The following is a 17,364-nucleotide window of genomic DNA, read 5'->3' as shown; positions in this document are numbered from 1 at the left end:
AGACAACAGATTCTTAACAAGGGAGAAGTGGAGGGAGGGAGCAGTAAGGGAACCAAAAAAGACAGAGAAACAAGGGGAATTATATCCGTCCCATTGCCAAACTGGTGCTGAAAGAAGAGGAAAAAAACCCAGAGATGTTGCACAGGAGAAATGGAGACAGGCGGGGGGGGGGGGGAAGTATAGGAGACCAATGTGACACCTGTCACCACAAGTCACCATTTCCTGGGCTCTGGGTTCGTTACAGCCGGCAAAGAGAACCCCCAGAGTGCCTATATACAGTGTTCTTTTCAAGGAGCCAGGATAGAAAACAATCAGTATCCCCACCTTTTGTCTGATATTTAGCAGCAGTGTTGAAGAATACATCATAGGCATTTAGGGTATGTCTAGGTAAAGAAAGTCAATAGAGGTCAGCTTACATATTGTAGCTCACCTTAACCTTTTTCATACAGTCTAGACAGAGCACCACTAGAATCAGCTAGCAGAATATCTCTACATCTAGGGTTGGGATGAGTCAGTGCCATCACACATCTATAACTTAAATAAGCAGCTACCCTCCCTCACATCTACAACATATAACAACCGGATGTTTACACAAAGTCTAACTGAATATAGCGAGAAGTGTTTCTGGCTGCTGTTCCAAAGTGCCAATTTCTACCCCAGAAGCAATGTTTTTCACATCACTGTTGCAAAGTGTAATCTGAAACTGGAAAGACAGCCTGCACTGGACTTGTCTACACATTGCATCAGTGCAATGCTGCATATAGTCTTGTTCCATCAAAAAACCCCATGTTGATCAATTCTCCAATTTTTACCCACCCTGCAAATTAATAAGGCTGTCAGAATACAAATTAAAAATAGCCACCACCTACCTGGCAAGTCTGATGAAATACTGGAAATTGGTGGATGATGGAATGGTATTGGGTAGTCTGTTAATGAAGGAGGAATAGCAGCAGCATCAACCGTTGTCACGCTGGGCACTCTGACAGTAGATGGCTGATACACGAGAACCCTGTTTTAAACAGCATGGGAAATTACAAACAGCCTGGCCGTTAGTTACAGAAGAGAAATTATGCACCACTGTGCACTGTCATTCACAAGGTCACTATGTTACAACACAAACTATAGCATGGCTACTCACTACACAGTATTCCACTCTAATTTCCTCTTTCATAACAGTCTTCATAATAACATGACCGTATCTTGGCTCTCAACATCAGCTGTGACATAAGAGCAAGTTGGCATTAAAACAAAGTACAGTGCTGGAGTCATTTATAACAGTCTACCATTCGGAGACAGAAATGGACATCTGTATCTGTGGAGCACCCTGGGAGGTATGCACAGGTAGCCAGAGCCAGGAGGAGAGCACTCGTTTCAATTTCTCCACATAACTGTTCCTCAATGCTAACCTGTCACGCCAAGGGCGCAACTGACCATTATTCAGCCCCTGGAGCACAGATTACACGTGTGGGAGTTAAATATCAAGCCCATCTTTACTCACAGCCTGAGCCCAAGCTAAGCTCAGCTCTCCAGGAGCATGCAACCAGTTAAAACCCTTCTGCATCCCCACCTTCTGCCTGATTACTTCGCGGCACTGTTAAAGACAACACCACAGGCGTTCAGGCACCAGCCACATGCATATAATATTTCATAAACTCCAAGTCAGGTGGAAACACCCAGAGTCCCACTCCCAGCTGCTCTGCATTGCTCCCTCCAGCCCACCAGCCATGAGTGTTACCCACTTACGTCTTCCTCCCCAGACTGCTGCATTGGTGCATTTATGCTACTTTTGATTTCAGAAGCTTGGATTTCAGACCCTCCCTTCTCAAGCACCTCTTATACTTCAAGCCTATGTTGCTTCTGCCTATAGGAAGACACCCCACAGTTTTGCCAAAACTAGCATTCAGGCAACATTGTTTACAGGAGAGAAGCTATTCCCCAAAAGCCTGGCTTTGACTTGGATTTGAAGAATGAAAACATGCCATTTCCATACCCAAACAGTAGGGAAAATACATTGGTCACAGATAGACAAGAAAACTCAGTCCTTCTACAATTATGGTTGCAGGTAGCCATCTCAGACAAACACAGGAGCATGGAAGGAAGTCTTGGTGCCTTCTGAAACTTCATGAAGAGATATATTTGTAGCTATTTTTTCTTAGAAAAATAAGAAACGAGCCTCTTGCAGAAGGACTCCTCCACAATCCTCACAAAAAGCAAAAGCATTTCAGTATCACTGCTGAAAGTTGTTGAAGATGACCAACTATTTGCTCGCCAAAGACCACACATTCCTATGGACTAGAGACAAAGTACACCTGCTCATTACTTAAAGAGCTGGCAAAACAGAAGGTTTTTTTTTTTATTACTATTATTTGAGTACAAGACATAAGCCACTACACTGAGAGACACAGACACACACCTCATGCATGCAGCAACACTAACTAATAAGCCATTACTAAAAGCTGATGCTTGGATTCGCCTCACGGAGCAGTGACTGCTGGTGAGCCAAACCAGTGCCCCTCTCTCCCTGCAGGTCTCCTGTGCTCTACAGGCCAAGAGCAAGAACTTTATGGAAGCCACTAACAGTAACTGCAGCCGAGTTGCACAGATTGGGACAGACAGAAGGTGGCACAACAGTAAAGAAGCTGGTTAAGCCTGCCACTGAGGTCAGGCATGACTACAAAGATAGAGCAGCTGACAGAGGACTTGGGAAGTAGTTGGTTGTGCTAACCGAGGTGCAGGACTGACTGATAACCATGGCCAACAACAGTGTCCAAGACATTCCAGAGTTTAACAGAGAGATGGAGGAAAAGCTTGTCTTGAATCAAAGCAGCAAAGCACCTCCCTTCCAAGACTGACAGGATGGATGAAACGCACAACACAGCCTAGTTTCCTGGGCACCAGGGCAGATTAGATAAAGGGTATAACAGTGAGAGAAAAGCCTTTAAGATGACACTAACTTAGCAAGAATGCATAAAAAAGCTCCTCCACTTGACATAATCTGCTTTCTCAGGAGAATCCTGTCCATTAGCTTACTCAGCTTCCTTTTCTATGGAGAAATATCCCTGCAAACACAGCAACAGTCAGCGCAAGTCTTTTGTGAGATGTAAAACTATTTAATAGCGTTTTGCCTGTACAAAGGTACTGTATCAATACAACCTTCTGCAAGGAGAGGCCTAGAAATTCTCCTCTGGAAGTGTGGAGCTGGATCCCGAAGAGAGATTACGAGTCCATTTGTCTACACATCAGTTTATCTGAGACATTACAGAATAACAACTAACTTCAAAATTGACAAACCCTTTTGTTGGGCTTCCTTGTGTTTCAGACATAAATATGCACTTCCTTTTGGCAGGAGGCTCCTCTTCTTCATCAGAAGAGCTTTCTATTGTCAAGTCAATAATGTCAACTTTCTTCTTGTTTACCTCATTGGCCACTGTCACAGAACACAGTTTGCTAACACTGGAACCTAAACAAGAAAATAAAATATCACTTTTTTTTAAAAGGCTGTTGACATCAGCAGTTTCCATTTGCAACAGAACCAGGAACTCAAATTCTGTTTTAGCTCATCTTCCTGGTCACTACAGAGAATGTTACGGCCCAGGAACTGTTTTATTATTATTCTGTATCATATGTTGATATTATTAAAGCACAAGCTTTAATCTTCACTTATCAGTTTAAGGACCTAAAACAAGAGCAACCTTTCATTTTCTTAACTGCTATTATGAAGAGCAAAGACAAAGCCCAAAAATGCACACTTTTAGAGATACAACCCTTTCTTTTTAGTTTAAATGACAAGAAAGTTAGAAGTATTAAGCCCTCCACAAAACAAACATCAACATCCATACACATTATCTAAGCTACAACTAAGTCTCCAAGGCTTTTTGTTGGTTTGCAACCAGTACCCAGATGTACATACTTTCTATTTTGGTGCACTGTGGACTTGAGACTTTCACAGCTTCTTTCTTTGGCCTCATGGGGCACCAGGAGCCATCTTCTTGGAATTTGATCTCATCCACATCTGAACATTCATTAAGGATTTCCATAAAGAGCCTGAAAAATAAAGTTGAGTGGTTTCATTTTTGATTCCAAGTGAAATTTTTTATTCTAAGTGAAAAGGAGACACAGTTAAAAAGCTAATTATGATCACCTTTGACCCACTGCATATGCTCTCTCCCTAGTTCATCTTACCTGAGAGCCTGTAATTACAGCCTTCGCAGACATCCAGACACCAAAACCTAAAAGAGTATCCCAACCTACCCATATTCCACTCCAACATTACTGCAATTCATAGATTTCCATACAGAAGCAGAAATCATCATCCTTTGAATCATGTTTGACGCTTGTTTATGAGTTAAAGTTAAATTTTAAAGTTAATAGCTTCAGAGATGGGGTCACATAAAAGGGAGACTTATCCTTAGATGTCACATTTGGATTTCTCCAGAGGAAATATACTGAGGCTCAAGAGTTTGATGATGCAGTTAGGAGATAAATTTATGTAGCTCGTTACATGGGAATAGAAACTAACAGTCTAATGGTTCCTCCCAGTCTAAAGTATTTTGATAAAGAAAATAGTATGAAATGGCTAAACCTCAAGTCACAAAAGTAGCTATCATCAAGTACATCATGAAAAATTTTAAGTAATTGTGTAATCTGCAAACTCAGTCTCTTACCCATCTAATATTAGGCTCTCATAAGCTGCCTTTTTGTCACAGACAGGGCAGATCCAGGTAGGCTTCTTTTCATTCATTTGAAGATAAAGAGCAGCATCAAAACATTGCAGGTGTGTGCAAGTAACAGCCCGGCATGGGATTGTCAGTCTCATTTTTCCCAGCTGCAGGAGATGCATTTAAAGAGTGTCAGAACAGAAGACAGTGAAGTAGGCCTGGATGGCTAAAAATGAAATCAGAGGCAGTTGGTGAAGTAACTATCTCTTCTCACTACAGAGGTGCCCAGTGCCAAGGTCGCTGCAGGCAAGTCCACCCTATCAAAGCACGTACAATGCACTTAAAGGAACAATAAAGCCATCCTCAAAGTCTTCACTGAGTTGAAAACAGTCAGAAACATTTCTAACAGACCTGCATCAATGTTATTTCTATGATTTTATTTTTATTAAAAGACCTACTGAAGCACCTGCTTTATCATTTTCTTTTAGCCAAAGATTTCAAGCGTTTTTGTGAGCTCCAGTTATGTTAGACTCAGGATGGCATTATACTCATTTTAACATTTGACTTAACAGACCAGTCACTAACACAAGGCCAGTTTCTACCTCGTAAGAGAAACCCCAAGGCAGTGTTGCCTTGTTACACAGTGATCAATTTTTTTGTTTGTTATAGTAGCTGGCATTATAAGCAATACCACCAAAATGAGGAGATCCGAAGTTTTATTTATCACTCTGCCCTTTAATTATTCCGTCACCCTGCCCAATTAGTCCCAACACCTCAATATACAAGATTACTCCTTCTAAAGACCTCACTATACACACAAGTAGCAACCTGATTCTGGCTGCATTACAACTGAGGCATTCATAGTTCTAAACCATAGTTGGTTGAATGCTGCTACAGTCAGGTGCTTGTAGATGCACCCTTCTCCCCACTATTTTATATTAATGAATCAGTATAAACCAAAAGCCAGTTAAGTTCCTAAAGCAGGGCCTTTTAAAAGCAGCCCAACTCTGCACTAAAGATGAATAACCAAATCTGTATATGATAATTTCCAGCCATACTTACAGGACACATCAGAGATACCCGCAGACTGGTTGTGGCAATCTCACTATCAGGATCTGCAGTTAGTTTTTCTTTAACTATTAAAATAAATTAAGAAGTTATACACAGACATCATTATTTAAAATGCTAATCTTGATTCGCCAGTACATGTACTTTATTTCCAGCTATCTAAAAAAATTAAGCACCTAGGAAACTAGTTCACGGCATTATCAAACAACAATAGTTTCACTATTTATAAGCAACTGGCAAACACTGTGCATCACAAGATTGATGTGCAGCAAATGCACTAACAACCACAATGGTTAGTAGAGCAAACCCAACCCAACATGCGAAGAGATAAATAAAATAATCATCAGTGAGTGAGGTACAAAGACAAGACAATCAGCATCACATGTGTCCTGGTTTCAGCTGGGATAGAGTTAATTTTCTTCCTAGTAGCTGGTATAGTGCTGTGTTTTGGATTTAGGATGAGAATAATGTTGATAACACACTGATGTTTTAGTTGTTGCTAAGTAGTGCTTACACCAGTCAAGGACTTTTCAGCTTCCCCTGCTCTGCCAGGTGCACAAGAAGCTGGGAGGGGGCACAGCCAGGACAGCTGACCCAGACTGGCCAAAGGGCTATTCCATACCATATGACGTCATGCTCAGTATATAAACTGGGGGAAGAAGGAGGAAGGGGGGGGACATTTAGAGTGATGGCCTTTGTCTTCCCAAGTAACCATTACGTGTGATGGATCCCTGCTTTCCTGGGGATGGCTGAACACCTGTCTGCTGATGGGAAGTAGTGAATGAATTCCTTGCTTTGCTTTTGCACGTGGCTTTTGCTTTACCTATTAAACTGTCTTTATCTCAACCCATGAGTTTTCTCACTTTTACTCTTCTGCTTCTCTCCCCCATCCCACTGGGGGGGAGTGAGCAAGCAGCTGTGTGGTGCTTAGTTGCTGGCTGGGGTTAAACCACAACAACATGCAAGCGAACAGAACCCATACTTAGGACATCTACCTGCACCTCAGCCCACGACAGTAAGTGGTGTTCATAGCATTCCTACAAGAATATTTCAGGTGGGATCTCTAGGAGTGCCTCCCTACCGGCTCAGGGACCCTCAAAGAAAAAGTACATGATGCCTCAGCAACAGCAAAGGGAACCTTTGATACTCTGGGCATGGACTTTCTTTTCAAAATGCTACAAATCCCCTAAGTATTACCAGTTCTAGTTTTAAAGAGCCACCAACCACCCTCAAAAAGTACAGACAGGCAAATTAGACTTACTTAGTGCTCTGGAATGATCGGGGTTTCTGATACCTTTCATTTTTAACCTCTGCAAAAGCATAGCTGAAGTGAGCTGACGAACAAGATACACAGACATGGAGTAATTCTACAAAAAGAGTGATTAAAGATTAAATATTAATTTCATACAGTACTTTCACTATGACAACAGATTACTATTTACACTAGTTGTAGCATACAGTAAAAACAAAAACACGCCGATTTTTTGCTTAATACTTATGAAAAGCATTGACAGATGACTTCATTACTGTGAGAGTCCAATACTCTGCCAGAATTCTCCTGCCAATCAAGTCCAATTGTCCTACTCCAGTTGTGACTTAACTAAGATGAATAACTCCACAACCAAGAGACAATCTGGGCTCTTTTCTTGGAAAGATGATTTAGACTGGTGACACACCTTCTCATACATGCAGTCTTTAAGAACTTCTCACGCTTGTCTCCTAAATCCTTCCCCTTTTTCAGTGTCAATCTGTTAGCAGGGAGCTCAAAGACAATCATGTGACAAAAGAAAAGATGAATGCTCTTTCAGGCGCAAACACAACACCTTCAAATGGCACACAGCTGCACCGTTTTCTTTGTACCTTTTCTTTAGCTTGCTCAGCACTTTTAAGCCAAGCCTCATTACACCATATCCACTCCTCTGAGGCTGGCCACATTCCCTAGCATTTACTACTCTTCCCTAATTCACACCACTTGCCAGCTTCTTTTGTTCAGTGTTCACTCTCTCTTCAAGATCACTAATGAAGAGAAAATTCTGCAAGTCCCACTACTGCAGAATAATAATGGTTTCATCTGTATAACAAACAAAACCTGTGATCTCTTATTTCCACTCCCTGCCAGCCACCTTCTTATGGCTCCTATACTGTCTGGGTACTGCACAAGAATTTTAAACAAGAACACCTCCTTTACCACTTATAGGAAAACCAGCTCTTACCTAGATGAGCAGATAAAGTTATTGAAACGCATGGGAAACCACTAAGAAAAATGGATTTTTTTTTCCTTAAAGAATGACCATACATTGCACTGTTTATTGCCTACAGAAAGAATTCCATAGGCTCAAGTCTGACCACCTCTGTGGGATTAATACCTCCTTTGCTCAGAAGCTCTCCGCTATCAGTCAAGTCCATGCCAATAAGCCCTTACCATGTGAGCCCGCTGACACTCCACACTGTCCCCAAGGGTCTCATTTAGAGGATGAATAGCAATGGCTGCTATGCGAGTTCTGATACTTAGAGCAGAGCACCAACATTAAACTAGAGAACTCACTTTACATCTCAGGGCAAGGTGGAATGCTAGGACAACCTCCAATTCATCTGCTTCCATGAGAATATGTTTTAGCAAGTACAGGGGAGGAAGAAAGCAGGGATCAGCGGGAGAAGCCAAGACCACACACAACACTGCAGTCATTTCAAGATTCTTGTGCTTTATGATTGGGAAGCAATGGCTTAGATCTTTCCCTCCAACTCTGTTTTAGAAAAAAAAAAAAAAAAACCACTTTGCTGTCAGCACTGCCCTTCATTTATTTTCTGAACATTAGCTTTCTCTCCAATTTCTTTTTTAAATTTAAACTAGTGTATAAAAGCTTATACTGGAGTCTCACTTTGAAACATGTGGTGTCTCTGGTCCACAGATTTTGATTTTGAAGAAAAAAGTAAGAGGAAAGCTACTTTGATAACTGAATCCAGAAGGATTTACACAACTAGTCACAGAGAGAGGAATAAGTAGTTCTTGACTTACCAACAGCTGAAAGGGCTGCTGCAACAGCTATTTAAACCTAGGAAGAATTCAGAAACTCCTCACACTCTCCCTTTCTTTCCTTAGTGAATCCATAGGGGGATTTCTAAACAGCCACACAGACATTTTAAAGGCTAATTCCTTCTCAACTATGATTAATGACTGCAGGCACTAGAAAGCAACAGGTATCACATTTCAGTCACCACCCCCTTTATCTCCTGCCACCTGAAGCCTAGCATGCTTTTCCCCCACTGTAGCTTTCCATGAAGTTTAGAATTGCATTATGAAGAGGCTTCAATTTTCATTTTTTTCCCAGCTTTCCATCCTTCCCCACATTGACTCACTTCTCCCAAGTCACCCAAACTTCCAGAATACTCTTCATTTGTAAGAAAACACACTACTCGGATATCCTGCATTACAAACACACGCTCCACACAAGTATGGTCCAACCAAGCATGGTTGAGATCCATCAAGCCCAGAAACAGCTGACACCAGCAGCCTGACACCTCCCCAGCAACCTGCCATCTAAGAGCTTTCTGAGCTGGAAATTCCACCCGTTTTGGTTTATTTGCAAGTACAATTTTAAATCAACTCATAGAGAGGCCATTTTCATGTAAAAAAGTAATCTCAAAAGAATAGAGATGGAAATATCCATTAACTACTTCTTCCTATGAAATAAAAATTGCTTTTGTAAAACTACTTAGTATTACTTGGTTAGAAAATACAAAAACCTCAAAAGCAAATGCATGTCTCCACCCCCAGAGCCTTGGCACATCTAGTCAGTTTAAAAAACCTTCTCCAATGGGCAGTTACAACAGATACTGGGAAACATGCCTTAGAATATATAGCTACATAATTTTATTTTTCACACCATCAGGCTACAAGGAAGAAATTTTGTTATTTTGTCATGTCTGAACTGTTTTGTACTATTTACACCACAAAAAGATTTTGGTATTTTTGACACACATTTCAGGCAACCCCCAATGGCAGGCTTTCTAATGCGAATTCTTTAAGTCTATGCTATCTGTATGCAAATCTTGCATATGTTACTGTAAACTACAAACTTTGTTTCCTGGCACTGATAATAAGTTCAGCCACCTAATACTAAACACTTGCTGGTGTATGCCTTGCCAGCAACATCAGGCAATAGGGGAGAAGGAATGCTAGATGAGGTTATTTAGACAACTTTTCACATCCTACAGAACATACAGTTTACCTTTCCAATTTCAGAAGCCCAGGAAATGGAAATCTGGTTCGGCACTGCTGACGACAACCTAACTAGAGATGTTATATTCAAGGGGCGCCCAGGTCGCTTCTGTTCAATTCCATTTTTTGGTGGTGGAGCATATCCCTATGGGAAGAAAGGACAAGGAAAGTGTTACCAAGTCTCCCTGCTGTACTCTGAAACCTGCTGAAACAGACTTGTTAGTTTAAAACAGATCTATGGGAAGCAGGTAAACCTAGAGGCTCTCTAGGCTGGAGACTAAGTTCTACACTTACTCTGAGAAATCTCAGTCTTTGACAGTCTGATACCATAAGTCAACCACAATTTTAAAGTCTTTTTAGGTTTTAAAGTGGTTTTACAGAAGTGCTGAAAAGGTGGAAGAAAACACAGTTTTGGTCCAAATAAGGTCACTGGAAGAGTAAAAAGCAATGTTGATGCTTTGTCCTTTTTTCCCCCCACCCCAATGAAAGAGAGTGGAACATTGCAAGGACACAGCCTTAGTGACAAACACAGCAAGTCATGAAGAGTTAATTCAGTGTTTCACACCCGGAAAACACTTCATTGATTCTATTTAAGAAACAATAAAGTCTTGTTCCAAGAGCTCCACATCTCCTTGGTGTCTGCTTTGTACACCTAGCCCCATAAGCAACAGGTGATTGTCTGTACTCTGCCAAGGCCCCTGAAGAAGAGCTGTACATGGAATATCAGCTGTATTTAAGAGCTAATAGGCTTTGCTGTTGTCTGCAGAAACAGAATAAACTAGGTATTGTTTGCTCAGCTTTGATGAAGAATTTCATAACCCAGACAGCTTTTCTCTGTAGTTTTATTTCCTATATGATGTTTGCGAATCGAATCAGGAGCCCACCAGTTCCCTTTTGCTTCTAGGCAAGCACATACTCTCCAGCATATCATGAGCAGAAAGTACTTGTGCTATATGAAGGAGCGCATGGTCTAACTGCAGCTTATTCATCTCACCCTGCATCTGTCACTATGAAAGCCAGCCAGTCTGTAACAGGAACTATGAGAATCTCTGTTCTGAGCTCGAACAGGCAGCCTGCAGCCCACTCATCTCAAAAACTCATCCTGCACCAGAAAGATGCCAATAAAAGATTGCAGCCTTATGTCTTGCACAGAACTGACTGCCAGATTTCATTTAGTTCAAGACAGTATTGTTCTATACAAGAAACTCTCCCAGAAAGGATATGCTGGAAAAAACACACACACATATATTTTTTTACTCAGAAAAACACACACATTCACAGCCTAGTGCTTGGAAAAAGAGTTATTTTGAAAGACGCTAAGTCTGAAAATAAAAAACAGAAATAAACAGCCTCTTCCACTCACTAGCCAAGTATACCATAGGATAATCACTGCCTTTAATCTAAGGATGACTCGATAGGTGTCACATCATTTCCTAGGTTTCCAAAGCAGCTCTATTATTAGTCCATACATTTCACCTGACAACCAAGCCCTGGCTATGCCTCATCACTGCCCTTTATTAATTTCAGACAGGACTCTTGCTTGTAGCGACAAAATAGGGACTCAGAGCTTCTACAGGCAGGTCTGCTAGGCCAGAGTGGCAGACAGCAATCCCTGAAGAACTCTCTCTGAAATGGTTCTCACCTCAGATGATGAGTGACCCAGTAGCTATCAGGAACCTTACCATGTGTGCTTTATTGCAGAACATAGAGGCAGCATATGTATGGGGACTGTTGACAATTTCACATTTAAAAGAATGAATGATTTGACATTTCTTTAATCAGACATAACAGCTGCAGCCATTTATAGAGTATATATCCCAATTGCTTTGCTGTAATAGGCCTTTCTCTACTATGGCGACTTTATAATGAGCTTATATGAATGAACACACCATCCCTGCAATATTTAGGAGAGTATTTTCACACATACTGTACCAGCCACAATAATCCTGCTGGTCTCCAACCTAAAATGAAGCTGCCTTGCTTTCAAGAGAGCAAGGATGCAAGTTCTATTTCCCAGCTTTTTTTTCTTTTTTAGAGACAGACTCTGCAGTGCACGTGCTTCATTTCAGTCAAGCTTTTGATGTTTTATTCCACAGAGCAATGACCTTGAGATCAGATACAATCTTGTACTCCTAGAACACTTTAAAACCTTCCCTTCCTAGCCTTCCAGGACTTAGGTAAAGAGCACTCTGCTCGCCTATCACAACCAGCATGGTCTAGCACTGTTTAGTTAGGCTGCCAATTCTAATGGCTAGCAAGTGCCAACATTATTTGGGTCTTTAAGTCTTCCTTGCTTCTTGCAAGAACAATATTAGTCAAAGCAGATGGAATCTGCTATAGCCAGAAAATCTATCAACAGAAAGCGTGATTGTTCTTCTATCTGGCTATTTCCAACCTGCCCTGACATATTTGATTTTGTCCTTTGAAAGAGACCTGCAGTGGTCTATGGAGGTCCCCTGAGAAGAAAAGCAAATTACCTTTTTGGACTTTCACATTTTGTCTTGCCTACAAGAGAAGTCAACAGGAGAACCACCTGCTGTAGTGTATTATGTATAAAATCCTTGTTACTTGCCAAGACACCAGCATGCAAGGCTCTACGTTTACTCCTTTTAAGTCAGAACCAACACTTAAGAGGAGGACACAGATAGTTGTAGGAATACAAGAAAACACCGTGTTAACATGAGTTGGCACAACCTGAAGCAGTACTGGCACACTAGCAGCATTTCTCTGAATTTTCTGGTAAGGACTGCAGCCAAGGAGACGACCAAGAATAATTTACAGACACCTGCACAGGCATGAACTGCTATACCAGGGAAAGACAGAACAGTACTCACTTAAGAATTGTACAAGTTGACAATAGAGGCTGGCATCAGTGATTACCTAACAAACACCAACACTACTGAGTTGGACAACAGTGGTCCTTTGAGGCAAAGAAGTTATCTTACATTTCCTGCAACAGAAAGGAACCACCAGAGGGATGCAGACAGTGACCAAATTAACAAAAAAATGTTTGCAGGCACACTCCGAACTGAGACTATATTTGTCATTCAGCTCATACTAAAGGAGGAGAGGAAAGGAAGTTGCCAAGACAACAGTCATTTATTCACTTTCTCACCTACAGTTTCTGCTGAACAGATTAAAGAATCATCTTACGACGTGCAGGAAGAACCTACAGGATTTAGATCTAAAGCAAAACAATAATCCAAGATTACAAACAATTTTTGCTATGACTGTGACATACGTTACGCACAAAATGGATAGCATAACACAGCATAGCAGGGCATAAACTATATTAGCAAGACTGAGAACCAGCAGACACTGATGTCCACAGGATAACATAAGACCCAATTCTTTTTGGTGGACTGCTTAAAGACAGGAAGACAATGTGCAGAAGAAAGGAGAAAATCCTCAAGTTTATCACAGAGAACATAACTGGCATTTACAGAAAATACTGACCAGAAAACATATGAAAGAAATCCTCTTAACACACTGAAGACAGATAGAAGAACAGTAATGCAATGGTTAAAGAAGTAGGGGAAAAAGAGGCTAGAGAGTCTCATTTAAGCTGAGCAGAGGCAAAAAAAGCAGTCATGGTTGCTGTCCTGGTTTCAGCTGGGATAGAGTTAATTTTCTTCCTAGTAGCTGGTATGGTGCTGTGTTTTGGATTTAGGATGAGAATAATGTTGATAACACACTGATGTTTTAGTTGTTGCTGAGCAGAGTTTACACCAGTCAAGGACTTTTCAGCTTCCCCTGCTCTGCCAGGTGCCCAAGAAGCTGGGAGGGGGCACAGCCAGGACAGCTGACCGAGACTGGCCAAAGGGCTATTCCATACCATATGATGTCATATTCAGCATATAAACTGGGGAGAGTTGGCCGGGGGCAGCGATCGCTGCTCAGGGATGTGCTGGGCATCGGTCAGTGGGTGGTGAGCAATTGTATAGTGTATCACTTGCTTTGTATGTTATTATTGTATTATTATATTATTATTATTACTATTACTACTATTCTATTTCATTTTACTTCAATTATTAAACTGTTCTTATCTCAACCCACGAGTTTTCTGACTTTCACCCTTCCAATTCTCTCCCCCATCCCACCGGGGGGGGGGGGGGGGGGGGGAGTGAGCGAGCGGCTGTGTGGTGCATAGTTGCTGGCTGGGGTTAAACCACGACAGTCCTTTTTGGCGCCCAACGTGGGGCTCGAAGGGTTTGAGGTAATAACAGATTAACCAGAGTGTATTAAGGAATTTGTATCTGTTAACAGCTGCCAGTCACAATATTGATTCATCTGTTCTCAGTATTAGTCTACCTGATCTGCACCATGCTCTTGTTTTTGCAGTACGTGTTAAAGATTGGTGCTGGGTGTTGCAGTTTGCTGTGCTCTGCAGTGATTTTAGTGATGTTTTGCCTGGGAGATTTGTTACTAAACACTGACCTTGAGTGCTATCTGGTATTTGGGTTCTGTAGTGAAGCCATTACTGTACTGCGGGTACCACCTCATGGAGACAATTAGCAATTATACCTCTTCCTCTGAGAGGTTTTCTATGGAGGAAATACAGAATGGCACCTTCGCTGCCTTCTTCGATGATGTTTCCTCCTTCATTACAACAACTTTTCATTATCTATCTTGAGCATCCTTGGGTAGTTAAGATATATCCATTGGTAGTTCTTGGGAATATTGTTTCAGTTTTGTCTAAGGTTAATAAGCAGTTGAAGAATATCATCCAGAGATCTGCCCCAAGGCTGGACAGTTATGAGTGGCAGGGTGTGTGGGAGAGCATGGGCAAATGCCTAGGATGGTGGGCCCCTCCAGTGTTTTGGAACTTCACCCCTGAACAAGTGCAGAATCCTGAAAAACTAGTACAGTATTTGGAAAAAGTATGCTGTCACCCTGGCAATTCTAGGGAGACACAAATCACTGCAATGTGCTGGGGCCTGGCCCATGCCTACCGAGCCCTATTCAACACTATTCAGAACCCTCAAGGGGAAGAGAAGGTCTCTGGATCTGATGACAAAACGACAGGCGCTGCGGCTACGCCAGCCCCCGCAACAGGCACTGCAGCTACGCCAGAGAACCAACCCGTGCCAGTATCACTTGCCCCTATACAGAAGAAAAAATACACAAGGAAATCAACTCGTTTAGTAAGGGCTGATGATGAGCCAGGGCCGTCAACAGAACAGGAGGAGGAAGAGGCAGACCCCACAAATGAGACGGTAACCACCCGATCCCTGTCCCTGAGTGAGCTGCGAGATATGCGAGAAGATTTCGGTCGTCGTCCAGGCGAGCACATCATCACCTGGCTGCTCTGATGCTGGGATAACGGGGCCAGTAGCCTGGAATTAGAGGGCAGGGAAGCCAAGCAGCTGGGATCCCTTTCTAGGGAAGGGGGCATTGACAAAGCAATTGGAAAAGGGGCAAAAGCCCTCAGCCTCTGGAGGCGACTCCTGTCAGGCGTGAAGGAAAGGTATCCCTTCAAGGAAGATGTTATATGTCAGCCAGGCAAGTGGACCACCATGGAGAGAGGTATCCAGTACCTGAGGGAATTAGCTGTGCTGGAGGTGATTTATGACCTGGACAATGAGCAGTTATCCAAAGATCCAGACGAAGTCCAGTGCACACGACCCATGTGGCGGAAGTTTGTACGGAGCGCACCATCATCGTACGCAAACTCATTGGCAATACTGACCTGGAAAGATGAAGAGGTACCAACGGTAGATGAATTGGCTGGCCAACACTGACAATACGAAGAAAGTCTCTCTTCCTCCCTACAGGCCTGCATCTCAGCTGTGGAGAAACTGTCCCAGAAGGTCCAGCAATTCAAAGAGGTTAGGTCCTACTCCTCACCTGTACGGACCAGTATCTCAACCATTAGGAGTAAGCATCCCTCTGCTCAAGAGAGAAGATATAGTGGATACACACCACAGGCCACCCTGTGGTTTTATCTGCATGACCACGGAGAGGACATGAGGAAGTGGGATGGAAAATCTACCTTGACCCTAGAGGCACGGGTATGTGAGTCTCAAGGAAAAACAACTACAAAAGGGGGTTCTCCCAGGAGAGTTGCGGCTCCAGTTTCCAGTGAGCAGGTCCCCAGACAGAGCAGAAGGGCTGATTTTGCTTCCAATCTTAATAAAGGGACTTTTGATTCGCATTTACAAGAAGTGAGTAACGAATGCTATGACCAGGACTAGAGGGGCCCTGCCTCCAGCCAGGTGGGGGAAAGGGACAACCGGGTGTACTGGACTGTGTGGATTCGATGGCCTGGCACATCAGCCCCACAGGACTATAAGGCTCTAGTGGACACCGGTGCACAGTGTACCCTCATGCCATCAAGCTATGAAGGGGCAGAACCCATCTGTATTTCTGGAGTGACAGGGGGATCCCAAGAGCTGACTGTATTGGAGGCTGAAGTGAGCCTAACCGGGAAGGAGTGGCAGAAGCACCCCATTGTGACTGGCCCAGAGGCCCCGTGCATCCTTGGCACAGACTACCTCAGGAGAGGGTATTTCAAGGACCCAAAAGGGTACCGGTGGGCTTTTGGTATAGCTGCCTTGGAGATGGAGGAAATTAAACAGCTGTCTGTCTACCCTGCCTGGTCTCTCGAAGGACCCTTCTGTTGTGGGGTTGCTGAGGGTCAAAGAACAACAGGTGCCAATCGCTACCACAACGGTGCACCGGCAGCAATATCGCACCAACAGAGACTCCCTGATTCCCATCCAGAAGGTGATTCGTCGACTGAAGAGCCAAGATCAGCAAGACTCACTCACCTTTTAACAGTCCCATATGGCCAGTGTGAAAGTCTAATGGAGAGTGGAGACTAACAGTAGACTACTGGGGCCTGAACAAAGTCACGCCACCACTGAGTGCTGCCGTGCCGGACATGCTAGAACTTCAATACGAACTGGAGTCAAAGGCAGCCAAGTGGTATGCCACCATTGACATCACTAATGCGTTTTTCTCAATCCCTTTGGTGGCAGAGTGCAGGCCACAGTTTGCTTTCACTTGGAGGGGCGTCCAGTACACCTGGAATCGACTGCCCCAGGGGTGGAAGCACAGCCCCACCATTTGCCATGGACTGATCCAGGCTGCATTGGAACAGGGTGGGGCTCCGGAACACCTGCAATACAGTGATGACATCATTGTGTGGGGCAACACAGCAGCAGAAGTATTTGAGAAAGGGAAGCAAATAGTCCAAATCCTTCTGGAGGCTGGCTTTGCCATAAAACAAAGGACCTGCACAGGAGATCCAGTTTTTAGGAATAAAATGGCAAGATGGGCGTCGTCAGATCCCAATGGATGTAATGAACAAAATAACAGCCATGTCCCCACCAACCAGCAAAAAGGAAACACAGGCTTTCTTGGGCGTTGTGGGTTTTTGGAGAATGCATATTCCAAATTACAGTCTGATCGTAAGCC

At 43.0% G+C, this 17,364-nt stretch overlaps 1 protein-coding gene across 3 annotated transcripts in view; it reads right to left on the bottom strand.

Annotated features, from left to right (window-relative positions):
* Nucleotides 1-17,364, bottom strand: part of LOC309602040 (E3 SUMO-protein ligase PIAS2-like) — a gene marked incomplete at its 5' end in the record, with an annotated part of 38,494 nt that overhangs the window by 3,237 nt on the left and 17,893 nt on the right. For 2 of the 3 annotated variants that reach the window (XM_082335328.1, XM_082335329.1), the window contains 7 exons: nucleotides 870-1,009; nucleotides 3,292-3,460; nucleotides 3,911-4,044; nucleotides 4,665-4,825; nucleotides 5,721-5,794; nucleotides 6,988-7,093; nucleotides 9,956-10,090. In XM_082335328.1, the coding sequence (XP_082191454.1) occupies nucleotides 870-1,009; nucleotides 3,292-3,460; nucleotides 3,911-4,044; nucleotides 4,665-4,825; nucleotides 5,721-5,794; nucleotides 6,988-7,093; nucleotides 9,956-10,090 (919 nt within the window). Of the gene's footprint in view, nucleotides 1-862; nucleotides 1,010-3,291; nucleotides 3,461-3,910; nucleotides 4,045-4,664; nucleotides 4,826-5,720; nucleotides 5,795-6,987; nucleotides 7,094-9,955; nucleotides 10,091-17,364 lie in introns of all 3 variants that reach the window. The other variant, XM_082335327.1, reaches the window with a different exon arrangement.

The sequence above is a fragment of the Platalea leucorodia genome, assembly GCF_965183815.1.
Source record: "Platalea leucorodia genome assembly, chromosome: W".
In the NCBI taxonomy this organism is placed as follows: Eukaryota; Metazoa; Chordata; class Aves; order Pelecaniformes; family Threskiornithidae; genus Platalea; species Platalea leucorodia.
This window is presented reverse-complemented; position numbering and strand designations above follow the sequence as displayed.